The sequence below is a fragment of the Sceloporus undulatus genome, chromosome 6 (assembly GCF_019175285.1).
Source record: "Sceloporus undulatus isolate JIND9_A2432 ecotype Alabama chromosome 6, SceUnd_v1.1, whole genome shotgun sequence".
Classification (NCBI taxonomy): Eukaryota; Metazoa; Chordata; class Lepidosauria; order Squamata; family Phrynosomatidae; genus Sceloporus; species Sceloporus undulatus.
The window spans coordinates 149,601,818-149,628,954 of NC_056527.1; the positions used below are offsets into that span (position 1 = coordinate 149,601,818).

At 41.6% G+C, this 27,137-nt stretch overlaps 1 protein-coding gene across 16 annotated transcripts in view; it reads right to left on the minus strand.

Annotated features, from left to right (window-relative positions):
• TJP1 (tight junction protein 1) overlaps positions 1 to 27,137 on the minus strand; it is a 249,808-nt gene that overhangs the window by 16,036 nt on the left and 206,635 nt on the right. For 12 of the 16 annotated variants that reach the window (XM_042475437.1, XM_042475442.1, XM_042475440.1 and 9 more), the window contains 15 exons: positions 26,192 to 26,360; positions 25,683 to 25,827; positions 16,866 to 17,008; positions 15,049 to 15,154; positions 14,533 to 14,683; positions 13,657 to 13,765; positions 12,129 to 12,348; positions 11,390 to 11,574; positions 10,634 to 10,729; positions 9,548 to 9,630; positions 7,762 to 7,972; positions 7,319 to 7,419; positions 4,774 to 5,127; positions 3,344 to 3,577; positions 1,358 to 2,227 (listed from right to left, as the gene is read on the minus strand). In XM_042475437.1, coding sequence (XP_042331371.1) covers positions 1,358 to 2,227; positions 3,344 to 3,577; positions 4,774 to 5,127; positions 7,319 to 7,419; positions 7,762 to 7,972; positions 9,548 to 9,630; positions 10,634 to 10,729; positions 11,390 to 11,574; positions 12,129 to 12,348; positions 13,657 to 13,765; positions 14,533 to 14,683; positions 15,049 to 15,154; positions 16,866 to 17,008; positions 25,683 to 25,827; positions 26,192 to 26,360 — 3,177 coding nt within the window. The remainder of the gene's footprint in view (positions 1 to 1,357; positions 2,228 to 3,343; positions 3,578 to 4,773; positions 5,128 to 7,318; positions 7,420 to 7,761; positions 7,973 to 9,547; positions 9,631 to 10,633; positions 10,730 to 11,389; positions 11,575 to 12,128; positions 12,349 to 13,656; positions 13,766 to 14,532; positions 14,684 to 15,048; positions 15,155 to 16,865; positions 17,009 to 25,682; positions 25,828 to 26,191; positions 26,361 to 27,137) is intronic. The other 4 variants (XM_042475451.1, XM_042475450.1, XM_042475449.1 and 1 more) reach the window with 2 other exon arrangements.

Below are 27,137 nucleotides of genomic sequence, written 5' to 3' on the forward strand. Positions count from 1 at the left end.
ATTAAAAACAACATTAATTCAAAACAACTGAAAGACATTTAAACCATAACAAGGAGCATAAAAGTATAGCATTGCACACTAAAAGATCTTTCTGCAGCAACCAGTTCATAAATTGACTGTCTGTCTGAACTGAAAGATTTTGGCCCACTGGCAGAAACAGAACAGCAAGGGTGCTTATCAGAACACAGAAGCTAGCGTGAAACCTTTAAAAACTAATATGACATTTTCCCTCCCAGCTTGTATATTTCTTATCTTTTTTTATTATTATTGCAATCTTGCTTAAATAACAACAGAGGAACCAAAAACAGCTTGAGGATGAATACAGTCTATTTGGAACAAGCTGCTGTGGATTTCAGCCCACTCTGTCAGACTTATCTTGATGCTCTATGACAAATAAAACTTTTTAATCTTTTAAGGCAGCAGACCCTACATTATTTCTCCATCATTTCTCCAGTAACACAACAACACAGTGGTTTTCTGGGTCTGAGACAGTGTGACTTGCCCAAGTCAGTGGGTTTCCATGGCCAAATGCAGATTCTATCTCTGATTTGAAGAATCGTAGTCCAACAAGCAAATCATTACATCACACTAAATAGCTAGATAGTCTGTAGTAGACTAGTACCAACCCTGTCTTGATATACTGGAATCCGAAATGATATTTTAAATACTGTATTAACCTGTTTTTACTTTCTTTTATTCTGTATCCCCTTTTTACCTGTGCTGGTCTATGACCGTAATAAAGCTTCTATCTATTACATCACACTGATTCTTTTTTTCTATGTATACGTTTTTAAAAAACTGATCCAAACACAAGAGGAAACATGTTGTAAACAGCTGCCCAGCATTGCAACAGAGGGCTCTGGATCTTCCAAATAGTGAGTTTAAAAAAAATGTTGTAAGGGTGTTGTATCCAGCATGGCGCAGTAGTGTGGGCTTTGGACTACTACTATGAGACCAGGGTTCAAATCTGAGTTTGGCCATGGAAACCCACTGGGCGAAACTCTCAGCCTCAGAGGATGGCAATGACAAGCCCCCTCTGAAGAAACTTGCTAAGGTTTGCCCTGAGTACATTGAAAACAACTTGAAGGCACACAACAACAACAATCCCAGGTTTGGTGCTGAAGTGGCTGGACGTTGTCCAGATTGGTCACACCAGAACTGGGAACTGGACTGTGCGTTGTCAGGACTCCTCGCCAAAGGAACGGGGAGGGAAGATTTTTATTTGACCAATGTAAGCAGAGCCAAGTTCACAATACTTGCCAACTGTGTGTGTCTCAAGCCCTGTGTGAGGATTTCAGAAACAAGTGCATTGGCTAAAGGAGCAGTGCTAGAAACAAGCCCCACAGAGTGTACATACCTTGGCTGCAAGGACTTCGTTTGAGTCCTTTATTTTTTCCAGCGATGACGACCTTTTGTTTTCAAACATTTTAACCCTGGTCAGCACTGACTGAGGCTTCATGGCTGGGTCATCGTCCTCTTCGGCTGGTTGAGTAGGCAGTGGTTTACTGTTGGAAGGCAGAACTTCTGGCTTGTTTTGCAATGGGAGGGAAGGGTGCACCCCAGCTGGACTGGGAGAAGGTTCGAATTGTCCTCCCTTTGCGCCAAACCCTTGCGGGGGGCCTTGCTCATAGCCTCGGGGTTGCGGCTCAAAATAATGCTTGGGTTCAGGCGATCTGGGCACTGCAGAGGGGTAGGCCTGCGGAGTCTCTGTTTTGTATCGCCCGTGTACTTCATATCCCGCTGGCGTCTGCTCGTCATACCGTAGCTGTGTGATGTTGAAGTTTTTCGGGGCATGCTCATAGCGAGGCCGGTCGTACGCCACTGAAGGGGGTTCTTCAAAACGGGGCTGCGTCATGAAATAGCCGCGTTCTGTGCTCTCTTCAGCATTCAGCCGGGGGTCAAAGTCTCTGGGGGCTTGGTTGTCGTAAGGAGGCCTGGGCTGGTAGGGAGGCTTTTCGTCATAATAGGCCCAATGGTCATCGTAGGGAGGCACGCGATCCTCGTAATGGAGACGGGGGTCGTAGCCACGCGAGAACTGGTCCACGTAGTTTGTGGAGTCATACCTGTACGCCAGCGGCTCATACTCTCGGTTAGGTTGCTTCTCTGCATATGGGGCTTGCGGCTCGTAGGTCAGGTTTGAATCTTTCTCCTGCCTCTGCGCTGGCTGTTTTAAGACATAGTTTGCCCGAGGAGGCTCCTCATTGATATAAGGGTCTTTCCTGTACATCTGTAAGAAGACAGCATTTTGTGTCTGTTAAGAATTAAAACTCTGCAAAGCACTTACAGTCAAGGACCTAAATAAATTATTGTATTTTATTTTTTCAAAAATTCCAATTTTTTCCATCCTGGCCTTGTTTCTCTTGGTGAGTTATGGAAATCCCATTAATTCATTGGGTCTATTCTCAATAGGACCAACCAATGGATTCAGGCCATTGACACTGCCATATTACTATGTGCCCCTACTCTAAGAACCCAGGGTCTTTGGTCAAGGCAGTCTTTCAAGTTCTCCAGAAAGGACCTTTTAACTGTGCATCCCATCAAACACCACTCAGTGGAAACTGATACTTTTACACCTGTCTTCTTCAGAGTTGGCAATCTTTGTCTCAAGAGCAGATCTAGCTGAGAGACCAATGGCCACAATGCCTGATTTGTTCCTGCCATTACCTAATTTTGCATTGCATAGCCTGATTGGGAAAAAAAGCCTCAAACATTTTGTATTCTTCAGTAAGATTCTGGTTAGTTTTTCTAAAAGATATTACCCAATTCTTATATTGGCTTTTATTCCCGTCACACGATGTAAACTTCGGGTGAAGATTTATCTATGAATTAGGTAGACTGCATAGCCCCCGCATTCAATCAATAAAAATGCAAATAACCAGGAGAAATGTCTATTCCAGTAGGAGAAGATCATAAAGCATAGCACAGATTTTGAAGGCGGGTTGCGTTTTTCCTGAAAGATGCATTCACATAACAAGAGAAAGTTTCAAACACATAGGATTATTTTTTTTAAAAAAAGGAAAAGCTTTGAAATGAAATGAGCCTTACACCTCTTTATTTATGAACTTGTTTTCCAGCAAGAATGGAGAATGCAAGTTGAACTCATGCAAGAACAAATGACTATTAAAAACAAACGGCCTCTTCTTCCAAAAAAGTCAGACTTAAATTAAAAAAAGAAGACGTACAGAAGCTCTTTAGGCAGGCTGGCACAGATGATTGGAGGAGGAGAGAAATCATACAGGGAGCTTTTAGTATGGGGCAAAGCAAAATATGATCATGTGAGAAGAGTGTGCTGGATGGATAGCGGTGTGATTCCGTGCAATGGGGACGGCACAGGCAGAGGTACCTTGGTTGGATCTAAGTGCGGCGATAAGGATGGCGGCTCTTGGTCTCTGAGCATTAAGTGAGGAGCCTCAAGGCTGGGTGTTCGCAGGGGCCCGGCTTGTGGCTGGTAATGGTTGTACGTAGCCATGCCCGGCTCCTCCAGCCTGAGGTTAACCGCCGAAGATGACAAAGCCGGAGGAGGGTTTGTTTCTGGCGACGGGGAGAGGTAGGGGACTGCAGGTGAGGCCTCTGCTTTCTGCGAAGTGTTTAAAACAGAGGCATTGGGTGGTCTATTTTTCCCACTTTTGTAATAGCTTTCTGGATGATAAAACATGTTAAGCCACAACTACTCAATGTTATTTATCAGAATTTGGAAACATGCCTAAATTAGAGCTTTGGGGGGAAAGGTTTTTTTTGGAGGTTAGAGGCCACAACTCCCCTCTTCCTTGCTGAAGTATTTCCAAACTTTGCTACTAGCCAGGTCTGGATTCCCAAACTCCAAACTGTATTATCCTGTATTAAAAGTAAAAGCCTCAGTCAGTGGCAGCTATTAGCTCCCCATGATAGTAGGGCAAAGAATCCACTCCAAGGTTTGGATATGTGCTCAACTATATTCCCCCAAAGGGATTCAGCATCTTGGAGTGTGTGTGCTGTGTGCCTTCAACTCCTTTCCAACTTACAGCGACCTTATCACAGGGTTTACTTGGCAAGATTTGACAAGGAAGTTTGCCACTGCCTTCCCCTGAGGCTGAGAGAGTGTGACTTGCCCAAGGTCACCCAGTGGTTTCATGGCTGAGCTGGGAATCGAACCTTGGTCTCCAGAGTTGTGGTCCAATGCTCAAAACACTACGCCACACTGGCTCTTCAACATCTTGGACAGCCCTTTTAATACTATCCAAGACTCAGAATGTATTATCTGCCCTACCGCCATGGGAACCATCAGCCAGGATAGTATCAAGCATGCAAAAGTCTTCTGAAAGATTTTTGCATCATGGTTGGAAAAAGTAAGCATCTCTTGTTGCTATAAAAGTAAAAATGTTTATTTTAGGCAATGGGAAAGCATGGGCATATAGGGGCAACACTTGGCAACTACCAAGAACAGCTAGCTCAGTAAATACAGTTTTAGTACAGTAGAGATAAACACACATAACTATGTTTACCTGAAACTGATAGCTCTTAAATGCAACATTTATATCTCAGTGCTTGGAAGCACTTGGTAAAAGGAGTGGGGGAGAAGAGTGGATAAACCAGAAACCCACAACGCTATTAAAACTAACTAGGAACACTTTTTAAAAACTGTGTGGGGAACGAACAGAGAAACAAAAAAAGAAGAAGCTATAATCTTGATTTTTAAAACCAAAAATAGAAGTTAAGCTAACTTGGATGACATTTTATTAAAAGGAGAAGGGATGGGTGAAGAAGATCTTTTAATCAGATCTTTCAAAATCTTACCGGTTGAGCAGCGTTTGTTTTGAACCCAGGAGACTCTATCCTGTGATTTGGCTGAGTCTGAGCTTGAGCTGCATAGGGAGGATATGTGGGGTTCTCATGATGCACCCCCGACGAATCTTCTCTTACAGGTTCAGAGGACCGCGTAATGGCCGATTCGGGAGGTGTCCCAACTTCATCGTTGAGGGTCTCGTCCAGCTCTTGGTCAGTGTAGGCCCCACCTTCTGTGTCCGTGTCCTCATAGTCGGAAGTGTGCCGGCTGTCTGTACTGTACATGGAGTACTCGCTACCCGGAGCTGACAGGTAGGACAGGCGGTCATCGTGTAAGTCGAGGTCGTCGCTGGTAGCACCATCTGCCTGTGTCAAACACATTGGATTCAGGTGTTTATATGAAAAAGGCCCTGTGATAAAATCCCAAAAACTATCTCCCTCTGCCCAGAACTAAGAATAAACTTTGCTGCCATTTAAAGAAACAGATCTCATGTTCTGCACCTCATTGTAGGTCAGCGGCACAATGTGCTTTGTAAACAAAGATGTCCCACATCCCAATACTAGCATACCAGGTCCCATGTTCAAATACTAGCTTTTGTAGACTTTACTAAGTTAGATGGACCAATGGGATAAAACAACTTTCTTAACCCAAATCCTATTGCTAACTGGAGCAGACCCAGTTATCAATGGGATTTACACAACCGTTCACTCACCTTTCAGCAACTTATCTGATGACTACTTTGGCTGGAGTTAATAAACTGGATTCAGGCCTATATTCTTCAAATTATTCTCTGGTTCTTCACCAACAAAGAAGCTTGTGAACTTTGCACACAATGGAGACAGTTCTGACATTTTGTGTTTACAAAATGGAGAAATCAAACTTTACTAGCTCTCCCCATCACCATTAAACCTAGTGGCTTTTCCATACGCAACAAAACACCATCATGATTACTATATGAGATCCATTTGAGAGCCTACAGCTCTTTCTTCCTCCATTATCAGGAAGGAGTGACATTTAGATGACATGACTTTAAGATCAAGTCTTCCTATCAATTTGACCTTTCCCAGATCTTGGAAGGCTTGCACACACTATGAATTTTGGCATATTTCAACACTTAAAAAAAACTTATTTCAATAGTCTAAAATTGGGAGGATATCAGTGTGCTGGGTCCATCACCTTTTCAGATGCCCAATATGGATGAATGGGGGTTCACAACTTCTTAAATCTCCTCCTTCTCTGCCACTTGTGCCAGTGGAATCAGTGGGTAAGCCCCCTAACTGACCCCAGCACACAGCTCATTAGAGAAAACGCTACTGTGTGCTTCCAGGTATCTCCAAACCATTTGTGGAGGCTACGCCAGCTACGGCCTTGTTGATACTCTGGCCCAGTGACTCCCACACTTGGTTCTTCCAGGAGTTTTGGACCTCAACTCCCAGAAACCCCCACCAGCTTGGCCAACAGTCAAGAATACTGGGAGCTGAAGTCCAAAGCATCTGGAGAACCAAAGTTTGGGAATCATTGCTCTGGCCAATCAACTCTCCATGGTTTTCTTCTTACTTCCAGATGCCAGGTTACTCCTCCTTGCTTTCAGCTGGCAAGGAGATGGGTTTCCTATTCTGTTGTCCCTCCACCTCTGCAAGTTGCAAGAGTGGGAACCTCAGATAGTAATTAATGAGCCATTGTTCTGGGCATGGCTTATGCATTTGTAATCTAATTAAAATGCATTCTTCTCTATTCTTTGCCTCCTCTGCTGAGCAGCAGAAGATGCAAGAATCATCCATCACCTCAGACGCAGCATAAAAAACCTGGGATCTGTTATTTCTGCTGAGAGTACCTCCACTTCTAAAGCTCACAGTTCAAATAATGTAAAGTGTTAAGCATTTGCAAGTTGGTCAGGTTTATTTGTTTTGTGTTTCATACCCTAGAAGATCAAGACTGCTTGAACACTCAAGTTATCCAAATCCCCAAAGAACGTTTAACACAAGGGCAGCGAGAGAACCAGGCCATGCATGCACACAGTCAAGAAAAAAGCCATTCCACAACTAACTTCTTACCCATTAGGTTATACATTACCTATTACTTCTCAAGATCCAGAAAATATGTGTGTGTGTGTGTGTGTGTGTATAAAACTACCACCACCACCAAAAGAAAAAGGAAAAAGAGGAGGGAGGGGGAGGATAAGGAAAGAGCAGAGAAGAAAGAAAAGAGGAAGAAAAAGAGGAAGAGGGAGAAGGAAAAGGAGAAGGGATGAAGAAGAGGAAGGAGAAAGAGGAGAATGAAAAGGAGGAGAAGAAGAAGGAGAAGGAGGAGGAGGAGGAGGAGGAGGAGAGGAAGACGAAGAAGGATAAGAGGAAGAAAAAGAGGGAGAAGAAGGAGAGGGAGGAGAATACAGAGGAGGAGAAGAGAGAAGAGAAAAAAGATGGAGGAGCGAGAAGTAAAGAGCGAAGAGTAATCCAGTTGCAATGAAAAAGAAGACCTATTCATTCATAGGTCATCGCTCAACCGTAACATGATAAACACCACCAAAAAGTAAAGTGAAAAATTAAGACTTCATACCTTTCCTTCTGAAACCCATACTAACTGGTTCTGCTGTTGCTGAATTGCTTCTTTAAGAGCTCCATACCAGCCGTCATTCATGGAATTCAAGTTAATAGTAGCTGAGAACAAAAATAAACAGCTTTTGGTGAAATAAAGTCCACCATGTGAAACTCTCACTTCTCTGGACTGCAAACAGGTTATGATTTCCAGGTTGCTCTTACTGTTTGGATGGCTGCTGAGTTTTACGAACACTGCTGTAATTTTTATCTTCTGTGGTTATCAATATGGTTATAATCCTTATCGAAAACCAGCCAGGTAATTTCTATGCTGAAAAGCTGGATACCAAGTCCTCCAATTTCCTTTACATGCCATATATATTCTTCCAAGAGTCCTTGACCAACACTTAAAAAAGCTAAACCACTCTGGCTTAGTCTTCCTTTATTCCTTGCCTTCACACTCACCTGTGAAAAGGTGGTGGTTGTTTTTCCGTAGCTTGTGGGCCCTTTCGTACAATTTCCTTGCACTTTTCCGGGACTCTGGACATAGCCTCATCCTCATAGTCTTTACGCCCTGCTTCGAATCAGGGTTCAAGAATACCACTATGGGATACCACTGTGCGTAATTCAGGCGGTCCACAGCGTTGGGAGTAACATCCAGTAGTGCATGTTTGTCCTGGGAAAGAGAAATAATATGCAGGGAATTAAGCCACCCATCTGGCTTTTTGGAAAGGCGAGAAGGCACTTTGCATTGCTACAAAGATATGATACAAGATGCGGATGATGTGGACCTCTGAAACTGGTTTAAAATGTGAGATTTTCAAAAGTTGCTGTCTTCTAATCTTTACATCTGCAGCTGTTTGGAACAGATGAAAAACACAGCCAGGCAGAAGGATCAATTACTAGGAAAGGAGTTGGAAGGGGAAAGAGTGAGGCTGGAAACCCTGAACATTAATTCTGCAGTCAGTGAATAGAAAAGGCAGATATATGAGGCCTGAAAAGGGTAAGGGTTAAACACTACAATGAAAGAGAAAGAAACTGAGATGGTTTGAAACTGTGCACTTGCAACCTTGTTTGACTGTAGCCACCATCAGACATTTAAGATTTACTTTAATGAGACATTTCTGAACTCAGAGACAATACAGAGAGCCAAGGAGTATGCTGTTTTTAAAAAACTGCTAGGTAAAATTCAGTTTTCTCTGAAGTGCAATTTGCAAAGTGGTCAACCTTTTTTTTGCTGAGACAGAGGGTTTTCATCTGCAGGTTTTTACATGCCAAGCCACACTTATTTTGCAGGCTTAGCAAGTGGCCCGGAAGAGGGTAAGAAAGATTTTCTTGAAATTAGCAAAGAAATGGGACAACTTTAAGATGATTACAATTTTTAATGAAGTAAATTGTATATGGACTAGAGATAACTACATCAAATTGTGTGAAAAAGACAGTGTGAATGCATCCATGAAGCCATTTAGAAAATGGTGGCCACAGGAGATTCAACAGAACCTTTTAATCAGTTTATTTGGTGGCTTCTCACTCCAGTATATCTTTGAAGTTCTTTTCCCCAAGACCAAACACTTTTTAACATCAGTTACTAACTTACATGGAGGTTCCATCTCCAATGGTTTAAACTGAGATGAATATTTAATACTGCACTTCACATGTTTATTTGTCTGCCAAATGCCACAATGTTTGTGTTATCAGCAATATCTGTTCTGTCAATGATCACCAGTTTCCAGATTTCATTTTCTTCTGACCTTATAGTTTGCTTTTCTCCCAAACGGTGTGTGTCTGCATGTATGCAAACACATGAACACACCCTCGCCCTTGCACATGTGTAATTGTATGTGTATTTGCAGTGCGTGTATATTTGCAGCTCACATATCAAATGAAGTGAATTCTGATCCATAAAAATTTGCACAGGCTGACTCTTCCTTATCCAAAATGCTTGGGACCAGAAGTGTTTGGGATCCCCCCCCTCAAATTTTGGAATATTTGCATATAGTTATATTGGAGATGAGATTCAAGTCTAAACATGAAATCAGTTTGTTTCATATACACTTTATACACATCTCCTGAAAGTAATTTTATACACGACAATTTTATTAAATAAGGCAATGACCTATTTTGCATTTGCCATGCATTTATATCATTTGAGGCTACTATGCTTATAATCCTCTATGGTCAGGGACCCAAGACATTATTTTTGCATGCTTGTCAAACTACAAATGATACATAGATGGTTTTCCACACTTACTCTGTCAATTATCTGTTTTATTGTGTGAAGCCGAATAATGCCCGAACTACGCTGGTCTGTACCAGCATCCCTTGGTTCACTTTCTGTTGAAATAGAAAGCAGATAAGCATCATTCATGGGTAAATTACACACAACACTGCTACCCCCTGGAACAAGGCCTTTTATTGCTTTTTAAAAAGATATGCCTTGAAAATGTGTAAGATTTTGAACGCCAATTTGCAGAATGGCTTCTTTCAAGGTAATGATTTTCAGATCATGCAAATACTCTTCATGTCTGTGCAGTTACAGCCAAACAGCATAAAGTAAAGTGGGTGCCAACGGACAACAATTTGCACCATATTTTGGGGGTAGTAGGATGTGGAAGACTTCAGGTTCAGTTCCCAGTATCTTGAGTTAAAAGGTTTAGCAATCTACCAATGGGAAAGGCACTCCTCTCTCTGACAGCCTGGTCTCTCATATCTGGATAATAGTAGGAAAACTAGACTCAGGTAAGGCTGCACTAGATTTGTTGTTGTTTGCCTTCATAAAATCATAGAGTTGGAAGAGAGTCCCAAGAGCCATGAAGTCCAACTTGCTTCAAGATACAATCCTAGCACTCTGGACAGATGGCCATCCAGTCTCTTGTTTAAAAACGTTCAAAGAAGGAGACTCCAAGTCACTAACCTATCAAGAAGTTTTCTTTCCAAGATTTGTTCAGAGGAGGTTTGCCATTGGATTCCTTTAAGTCTGAGTGTGACTTGTCCAAAATCACCTGTTGGGTTTCCATGGCCCACCAAGGATGCCAACCCTGGTCTTCCAGAACCCTAGTCCAACACTCAGACCACTATGCAATGCTGGCTCTCACACTGCTAGATTATCACCTAGATTTTCATTTAAAGAAACACCTTTGAAAATCTATATGACTGTTAGATTATCAGAGACCTTTCTTTAAACTGTATTCCCCTACTGCCTGCACGTATGGGATACCTACTGTGTACCTGGGTACCTCAGTCATCTCTGTTTTCAGCTCCTTTCTTGTTTTGTCCACCCCTGTAAGGCTGAGGTGGTATTGGGGCAGTAAAATGTGAAAGTAGTCAATATGCTTACTTGCAATCTGGTAAATATCCGGTTCTTCTCGTGCCAGCTTTTCCCGCGCAACATCCGCAATCGGTCCGAAGATCGTCACAGGTCTGAGAAATCCAGCTGGAATTTAAAAGATCATCAAAGATAAGTCTCCCCTTAAAGAATAGCTATCAGATCAATCCCTGATGACTGAAAAGTAATGTCAATCCTTGATGACTCTGAAGCAATGTACTGTGCTCATAGCACCTATGTAGGTGATAGTAGTGGAGTAGGTGGGTATCAGTGAAAGTTAATAGTGAGTCTTTGAAATGAAGCAATAACTAATTCATAGCAAACGGAAATCTGGGATGGATGCAATTATAACCAAGAACTCTCTAAATCAAAAACCAGAGACCAATTTTAATCTCATATGTAGAAACACAGAGGAACACTAAGAGGGTGGGATTTAGCCAAAGACTCCCAAGTTTCCCATCCCTGCCCTAGTCCCCTTCTCTTCCAATTAACCCTTGGCACCTTCTTATCTAGTCTGGCAAATGTCTCAGTTCCCACCCCATCCTTCATACAACATCTTTACATGCCAAAACCCAAGTGATCTCTCTCCTCAACTCACTCCAAACACAAACCACAAACATGGTTCATTGCTGTACCATGACCATTCTTGTACAGACATCTTACCCAGGTGGGCCTTTTTTAAACTAAGTTAAGGGGCTGTAAACAGGATTTTTAAATAAGGCGGTGCTAATTTCCCCCCTTTTACTGGTTTGCTTTTAATCGTCTCACCTTCTCGAAGAACAACTCTTTCATACGCTGGGAACTTGGTCTGTACTGGCTGGGCAGAAAGGTCTTCTCTGCTTTTCCTCAGGTTCCTCTTTGAGCTGCGCAGGCCTCGAAACCTCCAGAAATCAGCACGATCCCCACCTGCCGTCTTTGGAAGCGTGTACTGCACACTCGCCAGCTGCTCAGCCCTGCGTGAAAGGTACAATAAATAAATAAGTGAAAATGAACCTTGGCAGTGAGGAAAACTATAGGCTGGTTTGGCATTTGGGTCTCAGCCTCAGATGTCTCCAGTACCAGTTCCTCCACCTCAACTTCCATTTCCAAGCAGTGAGAAGCAGACTTTGGAGACCATCTTGCTATCCCCTGCTAGCTTCATTTCTTCCCAGTGCTATGTTTTCACACTCCCAAAGCTTGAGGCACAATCACAAGAAGAAAAAATCCTTACTTTAAAAAATATGGCTTTGAAAGTTTAAGGTTTATCAACAGACATGCTTTAAATGGCAATCGTGCAACCATCTAGATGTTGTTGGACTGCAAGTTCCAGCATTCCTCAACCAATACTCTGCTGGGTCCCACTGGGAGTTGCAGCTGAAAAATCTCTGGATGGCCACACAGTCTCATGCTGTCAAGTAGCCCATGTCTCATTGCATCTCATCCAAGTATTAAAGTATTGTACAAGGCAGGTTGATAAAAGTTTGGCAGTCTAACCATATATATATCTTGAACTGCTGTTCTGAAATACCTGTTTTTGTTGGGTATAATACCCCTTTCAACTTCTTTGTGGTTCTTTCCAATCCGAATAGCCAGCCAGGATCCAAGCTTGCCATTGTATAATGTGTCCACCACCCGGAAGACTTCTCCTTTGTTGAAGCTAAGTCCGTAGGGAGATTCCTTCTCATATTCAAAGTGAGTTCTGATATAGAAAGAGTCGCCCACATCTGACTCAACGATGCGTCGATAAACTGCAAGAAAGGGATATAAACACTGATTGAAAGCATCCAGAAACAATAACAGAATATGAATGAAGGCTTTGAGAATAAACTGGATTTTTCGATCCATAGATTATGTTATACCTGAAAATGCCTCAAGACACATTATTTTTTTGGTGCAAGTACAACACAGAATCACTGTCTTGTATTTGGTCTAGCATATTTTCCTATTTTCCTAAGGTCCCAAGAACGCTCCCTGGGGAGAATCACTTCTTCAGTGTTAAAAAGTATTTTGTTAGAAGTTTAAGGACCTAATATCTGAGAGGCCTCATAGGTTCTTCCACATATATGGAAAGCAGATTAAAAATCAGCTAACTCTAATTAAAAATTAATTCCTCATTAAATATTAAAACATTTTAATTTCCCACCAATTATTAACAAACATTTCTCCACTTATAGGGATTAAATACTGTATACACCCACATACAAACACACGAGTTTTGAATGTGCTTACATTGACTTTCATTTATGCATTGACTTTCATGAATATACTGACTGCCCTGGTGGCTATAGTACGTTTTATTCCTTTTTGTCATTGACTATCAAACCTAAATACCCTAAAGCCATGAGATCTCATGGGTGCTAAGCAGGGTTAGTCGTGGTTAGTACTTGGAAAGGAGACCACCAAGGGATCCCAGGTGCTGTAGGCTACATTTCAGAGGAAGGAACTGGCAAAACCACCTCTGAGGAATCCTTGCCTAAGAAAACCCTATCCAATCCATGGGTTCACCATAAGTCAACAGGTAGCTTGAAGGCACATATATATATAAACATAGTGCATTTGAGTGGTTTTATGTATTATGTCAGCAGCAAACTGTGACATCCTTTAAATTCTGGAGAGTACAGAAAGGTACAAAAAATGGCTGGAGGAGAGCTACACATGTTCCACTTCGCCCACCTCAAGACCTATTGCAGATCTACCATTTTGAATTGGTATCTGTGCCTTTTCTCAGTTTTCCACTTAGCTCCAGCTGGTGGATCCTTGTTATTCTAATCTAAAGAGGCAGAAAAGCAGATCCTGCAAGCTTGCACAACCCCTGCTGGGATCTGCAAGGTAACAAGGCAGACAAGCTCTTTTCCTATCTTGTGCTGCCTCTATGAATGTGGACTAAGAACAATAATTTAGATGACATTATATGGATATAAATATTAGCCTGCGGTTTGGATAAAGATGACTTCCCCTCTCTCCAGGACTCAAAGGTCAGCTCCTTTGTTCTGATTACCATCCAAATTATTTGATCAGACCTGTTCTTGTCTTTGCATTGAAGGAACTTTACTTACCATCCTTTTTCTTCTGTGCCAAAATGGTTACCTCTTCCCCCTTAGGGAGGTCAAGCAGAAACAGGACTGCTTCCTCTCGGATGATATTTGTAAAGTCTACATTATTTACCTGGTGTACCAAAAGAAAAAACAAAAGGTTAAAAATCAAAGACATATCCATGCAACTTCTAGCTCAGCAATTCCCAGTTTGGTCCTCATCTGCTTTAGATTTCAACTCTGAGAAGCCCCAGTCACCTTGGTCAGCAGTCAGGAATTCTGGGAGCTGAAGTCCAAAATACCTGGAGGATCAGGTTTTGTATACCTATTTGCATTATACAGCATACATGCCAAGTGTTTTACCTTGTTCTTGTTATTTGCCTTCAAGTCATTTCTGACTTAAGGTGACCCTAAGGTGCATCTATCATGGGATTTTGGGGGCAAGATTTGTTCAGAGAAGGTTTGCCATTGCCTTTCCCTGAGGCTGAGAGAGTGTGACTTATTGCCCAATGAACTTTTAAGTCATCTACATTGTTGGTCACTGCCATTCCTTCCCAGCTTATCTCCAAATCTAGAAGTTGCTGCTGCATTAAGAAGGGAATATCCTCTTTATGGCACGTGTCTTCTGCTGATGTTGTGTGCCTTCCAAGTTGTTTCCAACTTACGGCAACCCTAAGGCAAACCTATCATGGGGTTTTCTTGGCAAGGTTTGTTCAGAGGAGGTTTGCCATTGTCTTCCCCTGAAGCTGAGAGCATATGACTTGCCCACAGGTCACCAAGTGGGTTTCATGGCCGAGTGGGGAATTGAATCCTGGTCTCCAGAGTATAACACCCAAACCACTACGCCACGTTCACTACTCATCAAAATATGAACATCACTTTTTGAAAAAGAAATCTTACCCTGAGAATCTGATCCCCTTCTTCCAAGCCTTCTTTGGCAGCAGGGCTGTCCTCCAGGACACCGGCCACAAATATCCCGACATCGTTGCCACCAGCCAGCCGCAAGCCCACGCTGTCTCCTTTTTTGAATTTTACAAGCTTCATGCTTGGTCTGCAAAGATTATGAATATATATATATTTAAAAACCTACCCATAGGCACGGCTGATGAATACATACCTCAGTTTTCCCTAAGGTTTCATGTGAAAACCTCAGCATCTATTGCTTTTTCCTACCTTCTCTCGGAACTCTGTAAGAATCGGGATTCAGCTTTAAAACAAAGGGCACCCTCTTGCCTCCCCCTCCCCAAAAATGTAGCAAGTCCTGGGGGAAGAAAATTGGATTTCTGGATGCTCAAAGCTTGTCCAGCAATAGGTAGATCTCTCAGTGGAGGAAACCGAAGTTTATTAACTATCTGTGCAAATCTGTCTTTTAAAGATATGAAGGCCTTGGACTGGCATAAGTAAAATGACCATTACCGGAGCATTCCATCTTCATGCGTTGAATTTGGCAAAGGGCCATCGGATGGACTGACAGGTAAATCCACATCTGGCTGCCCAGCTTGAGCATATACTGGCTTTGGTTCTGTTTAGAAAATATAGAAGAGGATTGTGTGGAAGACACTGTACATTTAAAAATACAACATAAACATGGGTACATCTCAGCTCATTTTTGCAAGATATGCACTCAAATCTATTTTCAGGAAAAACAAAAGCTTTCAATCATGCATACAATACTTTAAAAACATTCAGCCATAAAAACAATATCCCACACACTGTCACAACTCAAGTCACTGTAGTTACAAGTTCACTTTCCATGATCCAAAATGCTTGGGACCAGAAGCATTTTAAATTTGCATATACATACATAATCTTGGATATGGTACCCATGTCTAAACACAAAATTAATCTTATACACATAGCTTGAAGGAAATTTTATATACATTTTTTGTGCATGCGTGAAACAAATTTTGTGTACACTGAATCATCAGAAAGCAAAGATAGCATTATCTCAGCCAACCTTGATGAAACTTTTGGATTTTGGAACATTTCAGAATTCTGGATAAGGGAGGCTCAACTTGTGTTCTAAGTGTGGCAATGTAGAAACCAAAGACCAAGTGTAATATATGGTAATCAAACTTTTTTGTTACTATAAATCTGTTAAGTCTGCAAGTAGATTTGGAAACATGATTAATAGCAGTATGATTAATGGTAAGTAATCAATGCAAAATGTGTGCATCTTCCATCCCTACCTGAAGGCTACTGTGAGCTCAAGATGAAGAATTTACGAAATGGTCAAATACAGTTAAGAGTTTGGGAAGGCAGAGAATAAGATAAACTTAATTTCTAAATAAATGTCTATCGCATATCGTCACGATGAAGTTCAGGATGATGTACAGCATTGTGGCTTATCAAGAAGAATTTAATGTGAATACAAGAATTTCTATGGCAGTACTTATTTCAGAGAAAGTACGATCAAGTATCCTAGTTTGTCATGTTTAATTTACTCTGCAAAAACTATCTGCTTTGAGTATCCAAAAAAGGAAAAGAAAACACAATAATTTGGGTACTGATTCAAGGGCTTAACATCCTTTTCATGAGGGACATTTACCTTGAAATCATTATTTCATTGTGACTCAGTATAAAGCTTGGCTTGCAAGCGGCACTCACCTGTTTAATCCATGATGCTGTTGCAACAACTGAATGGGAGCTGCAGAAAACAATTGGTCAAGCTAACCTTTGCAATTCCCTACCTAAATGGAATTACATCACAAGCTTGGCATCCATTTTAGGAGATGTTTTTAACCAGAGCTGATATTGAGCCACACAGTTACACAGACAGAGCTATGTAGCAGGATGCAACAACCCACTTTAAGAAGCACAGAGGACATGGTGAGATATATAAGGAGAGTAACTGGTAACTCACAGGTACAGCAAGATTTATTTATTTATTTGATTTATAGATCACCTTTCTCCTTATGCAGGGTCCAAAATGATCTTCCCTTGGCATGAGGTACAATCATCCCTCCACACTTTTGAAGATTTGATGATTCATGTATTTGATCAATGTGTTCTTTCCAGGTCCTCCAACATGACTTTATGGCCAACATCTGGCAGACGTTGATCACAGAGTTCTGCTGGAGGACCTAGAGATTCATAGAGAGGTTTCTTTCATGTAAAAAAGAATGTTTTTTTTTAAATTTGCAATTTTCTCACTTTTATGGGAGTCTTGCACCCTAACCCCAGCAAAGAAACCATAGGATTTCTTACAACTGGATCATGCTTACAACATTTACCTGGGAGGGGTGGTGTCTGTTTATCGTTTCTCTCTGTAACAGATTCTTCCGCTGATTTGGGGAGCGGGGTTTCCTCTGCATTCTTCACAGGCGTAGATGCGGATCCTGGCTTTGCTATTCTTTCATCATCTCTGCTCCGGAGACTAAATCGAGAAAAGCAAAAGTCTTGTTCTAAAAGCTGTCAGAATAATTCTATTGATATAGCCATTTCAGAATCAAGAAAAAGAGTCGGTCTTCCGTGTTCACACATCTGCATCCAGGGATTCAAATAACCAGTTTGAAAATATTTATACAAATCAAAATTGCCAAAAAAATACAAACCTTGATTTTCCCATTTTATATAAGGGATGTTATTGTATTTAATAAGGACCTGAGCATCCATTGGTTTTGGTATTTGTGATCCTTGGGAGGCCACTGTGTGTTTATATGTCTTCAAGTCATCTGTTGACCCTATGAATTTTGGAGGGTTTTCTGATATTGTTGGCGGTCTCCCATTCAAATACTAACCAGGATTGAACCTACTAAATTTCCAAGATCAGCCAGGATCAGGTGCCTTTATAATACTGAGGCTACTTTCTCTGACAACTGACTTTAAAAAACCAAACTTTATTTACACATGCTACATCAGTTTCCTACGGCTAGATGGCACCATTGCCTCAATGACCATGAAGTTATTGTGTACTTGAATGAGGACTTTGTGTGTTGCCTGCCAAAACACAATAGCCTTTTTTGCACACACACCCCAAAAACAACACAAAGGAAAAACACGCACATAGAGATTGGCACACAGAGGTTGGCATGTGGATCGCAAGACAAACTTCCACCCTATACATTTGGTTGGCCAACCAAAAAGCCACAAAGGACAAGACCTTGAAAGCTTGTACAGTGATTTTTGTGTCTTTCTTGTTTGCGTAACAAAGATACTATCATTGCATGGTCTGCAAAGAGACATTATGCTGATGACCTGGTAAATTCTAAAACAAATGCTCATGCTTAGCTGCTTTGAGAAGTACGTTTTCAAAGGCAACACTGCCTGGTGTCCACTTCTCATCCTTTTCTGTTGCATGTAGTTTAAATGTATAGCAGTCCTGATAGGATTTCTTTGCTTGTTTAATTATAACACTACTATACCACCCTTTAATCGTATGAGATTCTAGACCAGTGCACAAAACAACAACAACTAAAGCCAGTCCCACTGGAAGATCCCTGATAGTCTCTCATCCAAGTACCAACCAAGCCTAACTCCACTTAGTTTCCAAAATCAAACCAGGTCATATGTATTCTGAGTTGTATGGTGGCACCTACACAGGGTTGCAGATTTCAACAACCTGTTTCTGCTGGAGAAACTAACATACATAGCTGCAACTGCTTCAGCTAAAATCAGAAGGGACTTGACCTTCAGAAAGCATCTTCTGCCTCCAATTCCCTCCTCAAGCCAGCCTTATAGCTATTTGATGTCAATAGCACAGAGAGTGCCTTCTCAGGCACACCACTGGGATATCTCTGTGTTGTCTATTTTGGTGGGTGATGTGGCTCTCAAAGGACTGAGGGCACTGGTCTTTCCACACCAACTTTCTTGCCTTCTGAAGAGGAAAAGTGGGGAATCAAACCTGTGACCCATCTCTGTGCAAAGCATCTTAATCTACCATTGAGCTACCACCCTCTTTATAAAAATGTTGGTATCTATTCTCCAGCTCTGGAAGTCTTCTGGCCTTTGACATGTGGGGTGGGATCTCAACTCACTTTGGGTTATGCACAAATTCAAGTTGCCAATGAGTTTTTGTGCATAAATGAGAGCAAGGAAAAGGAGAGTAGTCATGAAAGAAAGCTAAATTTGCAGTAATGGAGGATGAGATTCCCTTGCATTTAACCAGGGCAGTAGGAAAGGGAATTTCATTAAACACTCCATTTGTAAAAATCCTCTCTTTTATCTAACTGATAGAGTAATGGAGACCAACTCTTTCCCTTCCACTTTCCTACCCTTTAGAACCAACAATAACAACAGGGGCAGGAAATGGTCTATAAAAATGGAAGACTACTAAAGGGACAGAAAACTGTTAAGCCCGTTGTTGTCGTCATTATGTGTCTTGAAATCAACTCCAACTTATAATGACCTTATTTGTTCAGAGGATGTTTGTCATTGCCTTCCTCTGAGGCTGAGTGTGACATGCCCAAGGACACCTAATGGGCTTCCATGGCTGAACAGGGACTTTAAACCCTGGTCTCTAAGAGCTGTAGACCAACATTCAAACCAATAATCCAGACTGGGGCCTCTACTTACATCAACTGCCCCAATGTAACTACTAGTTCCAACTGAGTATTAGATCCACTGAATCAATACTTATACACAGCATGACTTATTCTTTTGCAATGGAACCAATAGTTCTCGCTTAGCTGGGATGAGCAACTGGACTGAGGCCAAGAAAGGCTTTTGCACTTGGTTGGGTTCACTTGCATCTCATGCACTTGTTGTCCTTAAGTTACTCAAGTGTTTCAAGCGGTTTCTTAAAATATTGAAGCACAAAGCACCGTCTTCTGGAACAGTACTTCATCATCCCACAGCCTCTTCTGCTCTCCCCACCCATCTACCCACAGCCTCATAATTATTTGATGTTATTTATGTGGAGAGGATGACATTTGGACATCATAACTTCACAGTCCACTTGCTTTCATACCTTCAATCTATCAATGTGAGAGAATTCCCCTGGAAAGCAAGCGCATCACCAGACTCTACCAAGCAGACACCTGGACAACAACAGTCATAACTCTCCGCAGAGGAATGAATGGGGAAAAGCTGACTGAGCACATATATCATTGGGATTACAAATGCGTTGGAATGAAACTAACTTACACAGGGGCAGACTGTATGTCTACATAACTCAGGACTGATCTTATTAAACAAGTTGTGGCTTTTCAGGTTTTGCAGGTCTTTGTGTTCCCCCACCCCATCATTTATTGCCTGACAAATGAATAGAGATGCCAGGCATTAAAGTATGGACATGCTACAGACAGTAGTGGCTGGTACCCATCAGGATTGATAGGGCAAGGTGCCCAAATAGTATATGAAGCCAAGGACAACTGCAGGCACAGCCAACAAATTCTGGTGGTGTCCCCTTCCTTCTTCCTTGTAATGACACCATGACTTATCTAAAGGAATCGAGGAACAGCCTCAGCTCCATTCATTCTGTGGCTTCCACATTATCATACACAATTCTCTTCTGGAGAATATGTGCAACTCCATGGACAGGTTAAAATGTAGAGACAGAAATACTGATAAGATGGGAGCTGATTTGGGTTGAGGAAATGGTACCCCACTTGCTCTAATGGACCTTCTGTGCTGCAAACAAAGTGCATCTTTATCAATAAGTGATGGCCTCTTCCCAAACACCAGGTTGGTTGCTTGGCATGGTGCCCCAAGGCTCCTCCGTCTAACCCCATGGGTGATCTATAAGGGCTAATCATTATTGCTTACAAAAGTGGGCCTTGGGACTTGTGTTAAGCCTCAGAATTGTTAATTAAAGCCAACAATGCCAAGGCAGCTGGGAAACAGCAAAAGCAGCTTTCCCAGTTTGAAGGTTCAACATTATCTGTTTTATGAGGGACTGATGGAAACACTGAGCCAGTTTACATGTTAACAGCCACAGTTTCCATCTTCCCTTCTCCCTTTGGGCACTTAGGATCATAGAAACATAGAACTGGAAAAGACCCCAAAGGCCATCCAGTCCAACTCCACTCTGCCATGCAGAAAGACACAACCCAAGCTCTCCTTGGGACAGATGCCCTTCCAGCCTTTGTTGGAAAACCTTCAAAGGAGGAGGCTCCTCCAACCTCTGAGATAGTGTATTATGTTCCCTTGTCAAACAGATCTTACCCTCAGGAGGTTCCTCCTAATGTTTAAGTGGAATCTCTTTTCTTGTAGTCTTAATCCATTGCTCCATGTCCCACTCTCTGGAATACCAGGAAACAAGCTTGCTCCATCCTCAATATGTCATCCTTTCAAATATTTAAACATGGCTATCATGTCACCTCTTTTCCCCAGGCTAAACATACTCAGCAACCCATAGTTTTGCCACGATGTCCAAGCCAAGCAAATTGTCCCCTGGCTCAAATGCTAATAATGACCTGGTGCCAAGGAACCTGGAGTGTAGAAGTATGAGCCTTAGACACAGTTAAACCATAGTTTGCTGTTGTGTCTGTGACCTCAGCACTGTCTTGGATGTTTTCTTTTAGCCAAAGCAGTTACTTTTATTCTAATGCTTACATTACAGATGCTTTGCAGGTACTTTTATATGGGCACATCAGTGGGTTATGTGCTTTCTTTAATATCATTGGCCTCACAGTCAAAATGCTAGTAGCAACTACAGCAGACCCACTGAATCAACTGCTAAAGCTGAAGTCAACACATAGGTAATTTCTACTGATTCAATGAGTTTACACTCACTGGGACAGGATTCTGGATTTAGGTTTAGGTTACTATGGCCTTTGCTTAAAACAACAGACTAAAATAAGATGCACATATGCTTGCTTTTGCAAACAATACAGAAATGCTGGCTCAGTTAGAGTTGGCCCTCCACATTTACAGCTTTGACTTATGCTGATTTGATTATTTACAGATTTGATTTGCATATTCTCTCTTGGAATCTGCAGGTCCTCCAGCGTGACTCTGATGGAAACTGACCATAGAGTCACACTGGAGGATCTAGAGATTCCTAGAAACAATACTTCTCTAGGAATCTGTAGATCCTCCAGTGCAATTCTATCGTCAACTTCTGCTAGATGTTGACCACCGAGTTGCACTGGAGGACCTAAATATTCCTAGAGAGGTGTTCTCTCAGTTAAAAAATAATAGTCGTTATTTTATTTTTTTACCCACTTTCACAGGGGTCCTACATCCCTAACCCTACAAATGTGGAGGGCCCCATCTTCCTAAAAGCACACCAGAAAAGAATTAAAATTCTGTCGAAGCTCAGAAGAGAAAGTAATATTAAAACTGTCCAGGTCCCTTGAATGAAGGAAACCAAGCTATCACCAAAGTCTGGAGAAAACTGTAAAAACTTCCTGCACCCATCCCAAAGTTTTGAACTTTCTAGTAAGCCTTCAATTTCCACTAGTTTTTCCCCTCCTCCCAAAAGAAGATACAAGAAATGTCTTGACACTGTCATTGTTCCTAAGTGACAGCATGTTGTTAAAAATTACAGCTGCATTCCCCATGAGTCATCCAAGGTGTTATTTCACTGTGTATGTGTTCTGGCAGTATTGCTTTTACTTCTAACATCTGTGCTGTGTCAGGAAGGGACTTTTTATTAAAAGGATGCTTAACACCGCAACATTTTAAAATAACCTTCAGTCACAAAAGAAAGAGGTGAAGTCAGCTTCATGTTTGTTTCATCAGAGACAGCTCATCTCTTCCCAAATGTCTGTTCTAAACCTATATGCTTCCGACAAACAACACATCCATTTTATCTGTGTGCACTTTCAGGGTCCTTAAAAAAGAAATGAGAGTGGCATCCAGGCCTCGTCCGCAAGAGCACTTTCTTCTCCTTTCACAAAGCATTAAAATCCTCAGGAAGCTTCACTTGTCACCTTCGGAGACTAGCAAGTCAACTGCTACGTTTGCAATTTTACAAGATGGCAAAGCTTTCTCATGAAAATATGGGGTTGCCTTTGAAGATGGTTTGGAGGCTTCTGCTGGGGTAGGATGCTGTCGCCTGCATCTTTATTGGGGCTGGGCAGTCAAGATGTACCAGTTCTTTACCAGCTGCAATGGCTGTCTGTACATGTTTGAGCCCAATTGAAATTGCTCCTCTTGACCATTAAAAACTTAAGATGGCTTGAGTCAAGTCTATATTATAGAATATCTACAAGCTCATGAACCTGTTTGTGAAGATCACTGTCTACCTAACAACACTTTAATAATATCTCTAGGGTTGGTGGGACTACATCACACTAAACATTCCACTAAACTATGCTACTTCTTTCTTTTAAAAAAGTGTTTATTTCGGAAAAATATTATCAACATCTTTGACTACTTAGTAACTTGGGTATGGATTTTTGAAACCACAGGAACCTGAGTGATGTAGTGGTTTGAGTACGTCTCTGGAAACCAGGCTTCGAATCCCTACTTAACCATAGAAATCCACTGGGTGACTTTGGGTACATCACACACTCTCTTCCTCAGAAAACCCCATGAAAGTTTCATCTTAGGGTCGCCATTAAGTTGGAAATGACTTAAAGGCATACAACAACAACAAAGCAGGAGCTTTCTCAATGGTAGTCCATGCACTGTAGAACTTCCTCCCCAAAGGCAAGCTTATCTGTACTTAGGTCAGGGGTAAACTCTTCTAGGACATGGCCACATAGCCCGAAAAACCCACAAAAAATATGGATGCCGGCCATGAAATCCTTCCACTTCACTTATCTGTATTGTTTATAACAGAAGTTTAAAACTGAGTTTTAAAATTAATTTCCTTCTATGAATTTGGAAGCTGCATTTGGGTGGTCTGTAGTTTTGAAGGGCAGCGAGGAAATCCAAGAAATAAAGAAATGAACACATTTCACACCAGAAAAGATGAACTTTCCAAAATAACTGTCTTACGAGATCTGCCTGGCTCAGCGAAACCAAGACTAGCCCGATATTCTGTCTCCAATAGCAGACTGCTTTATTATTCCTGATAAAGCACCTAACTTTGAAGCTCACAAGTGGAGCCCAAAAGAGAAGCACTGCAGGTCATCAGACAGTTAAAAGTTTGCTTTTCAAAGGAATGATCAATGGTTTCATTTTATCTCTTGCTTTTCTTCCAAAGCAGCTAGCACAATTTACAATCAATAAAAACCATCACACAATCTGAATAGGAATTGTAACATATATTTTTTAAAAAATCCAGCAGGAGCATAAAAATACAATTCCATAATGGCAGCAATTAGCAAGCAACTGCTAAAATCGATGATCTTTGCAAACGAGTATCAGATTACTGTATTAGTATAAAACTTTAAAACGTAAGCCAACCAAAAGACCTCCGAAAGAGCCATGCTTATGCAAAGTGCACAAGAACGAAAGATATCAAAGACAGATAAAGCACTCTGGGCAGTCCACACAGTTGGTACTATTTCCAGAAAGGCTCAATTTATAGTCATTCACTAATGGCATCCTAAACACAAAGGCTAAATACTTTAATTCAATGGGCAGCCCATTGTTTGAATCCAGCCCAGCCATCAATTTTATCTGTCCCCAAGGGGTATGCAGTTGTTTTTGGTGTGGGTCCTAAAGCTGACTCCTTGTTGTTGTGTGCCTTCAAGTCATTTCCAAATTATGGAGACCCTAAGGTGAACCTATAATGGGGTTTTCTTGGCAAGATTTGTTCAGAGGAGGTTTGCCATTGCCTTTCCCTGAAGCTGAGAGAGTGTGATTTGCCCTCCTTACGATGATTCTTGGCCAGATTTATTCAGAGGTTTGCCACTGTCTTCTTCTGGGGCTAAGAGACTATGACATGCCCAGGATCACCCACTGGATCGCTATGGCTGAGCAGCAATTCAAAGCCTGGTCTCCTAGAGACTGAAATCACTACACCATGCTGGCTCCTGGTGTTAAGTTTTTAAAAACCAGCCACCGTTTGTCCTAGAAAGAAAAGTATGCACAGTTGGCCCACCACAACTGTGGCTTTGACTTCTGAGCATTTGACTATTTGCTATTTTGATTACTATGTTGTCTCTAGGAATCTCTAGGTCCTCCAGCGCAACTTTGTCAGACGCTGACCATAAAGTTGTGCTGAAATGATTCATTCTTGTGTGCAATTTCTGAAAAGCTCCTGCATTAAAAAAAAAGCTAAAATGTGCACCCCTTGCAAATACAGTGGGCTTGGGTTTGGTTCCAGGATCCCCCAAAATCCATGGATGCTCAAGTCCCATTAAATACAATGGTGTAGTAAAATGGTGTTCCTTGTATAAAATGGCAAAAATAGGGTCTGCTTTTAGGAATTTATGTATTTTTCAAGCCATGGATGCTTGAATCTGTAGATAAGGAATCCATGGATATGGAGGATTGACTGTACATCTGTGTGTAAATGTAGCCCTAAGTCAGTGAACACACAAGTTTGAACCTTGTTCCCAATATAGAGAGCTACATACAGAAATGCACAGTCTACATGTCACTGACTGCATCTGCACTACAGAAATAATCCAGTTTGACACCACTGTAACTGTTATGGATCAATGCTACAGAATCCTGTGAACTGTAGTTTTTTGTGGGTTTTTCGGGCTATGTGGCCATGTTCTAGAAGAGTTTCTGCTTGACGTTTCGCCAGCATCTTTGATGCCAGCCACAGAAGCTGGCAAAATGTCAGGAAGAAACTCTTCTAGAACATGGCCACATAGCCTGAAAAACCCACAAAAAACTATGGATGCCGGCCATGAAAGCCTTCGGCTTCACCTGTAAACTGTATTTTGTTGTAGCACCAGAGCTCTCTGATAGAGAAGGCTGAATGTCTGAAAAAACTCCAAATGTTAGAATTCCATTGCATTGAGCCCTGGCAGTTAAAGTGGTGCCAAACTGGATTATTTCTGTGAGTGTGGATACAGCCACTGAGTGATACCATATATACACACAAAACTCAAGGCAGCCATTCAACATTTCTCAGACTGATAGTTGTCTGCGCTTGCCATGCACCTCGATGCGTCCAATAACTGCATTATGCAACTACTGAGCTACGGTCAGCAACACCTTTTGCTATTGCATTCAAGCCCAAGTGGCCAACTCTACCAGTGTTTTTTTAAAAAAACAAATCCATTTGAAACAAAACAATAGTACAAGGCTACCATCACCTGCCATTGCTGGGCTGCTGTGGAGAATGTCTGGAATGGTCTGAAGGCTCTGACCTCTGGTCAGGAGATCGTGAACGACTGCGGCGGGGCCTGTCATGGGATCGGTTGGAATGATCGGATGCCAGCGACTGAATTTCTGAAATGTCTGTTAAATAAAAGTTGGATTTTTTTTGTTCAATGAGATGACTTAGAATTCAAATTATAATTAAAAGGATGGCATGAGCCTGCCCCAAAATGGAAATAAGCTTCTGTAGACGTTACTATATGAAGTGCAATTGGGGGCCCTCTGCATTCCCCCTCCCCAAATAAGTTCATCGTGAATTACTTGCAGTATTCCAACACACAGCTTGGCATTACTGGGGGAAACCACTGACAATATTAAAACAACCAAACGTTTCAATCAATTAAAAAACAGAAACCCACCAATCCCTCCTTACTTTCCATTACAGCCCACAACCCAACCCTTCCCAAATTTCACATCTTCGTGGGGAAAAAAACCCTATACTCACCATCTCTTTCCGAAGCATTGGCCGAGTGAATGCTATCGGAAAGATCTGGGACGTTCAGCAGAGTTGCTCTTTCATCCCTTTGAACCACCATCTTCAACTTGCCCTTTGACCTTTCTATTAGGGTCTTGGCATCTGTCAATGACATATTTTCCGTGACTGTTCCGTTTATCTGCAACAGAGCAAAAGGACTACTGATAGGCACTGAATGGGAAATGAATGGCATCTCTAAAGCGGCTGGGAGGAGAGCCTTCTAACTTTGCACGGCTAACAAAACTGCAGCCTTCTCCTACCCTTCACAGGTTGCTCCTGTTTAAAAATGAGAAAAGGACAACGCAAGATGACCAATCCTCCAATTGAAGCAGATACTGCAAAACCGTCAGCAAAATTTAAAAAAAAAAAAAATAAGAAAGAGAAATCTAGGAATTTATTTTCCAGAATCAATGGCCTCCATTAGATGAACTACCTGTTTTGCTTATTCTACTTTTCTGGAGCCAACATCCAACCCACTCACTGGGATCAAGTTGACTTGACAAATGTATTAACAAATTAAAAAAACAAAGCTGTCTTTGCATGCAGGAATTTAAGCTTATGATTTATTATTGTCCTAAATCATGGACATTGGGGCTATTTAGGGCAGGCCTCGCAACCACAAGTGCAGAGGCGACTTGGCCAACTCCAGAGCTCATCCTCTCTCTACTGCATTGCAACGTCTATGTGCCAATCTCCGCTTTTTCAATGGTAAGACAGCAACACAGGAGTTCTTTAAAATCAGGATCATGATCCAGAGAACGCACAAAATGGAGCCTTGACAGTAGCAAAGGGCTCCTTGGATTAGCAAACCAAAAGAAAATCTGGGGAAATGTCTCCTTATAGAAAGGATGGTTTCTAAACCAATTGGTGCAAAAGCCTAACAAGGAAAGTCTGGTACTAATTATTACTCACGTAA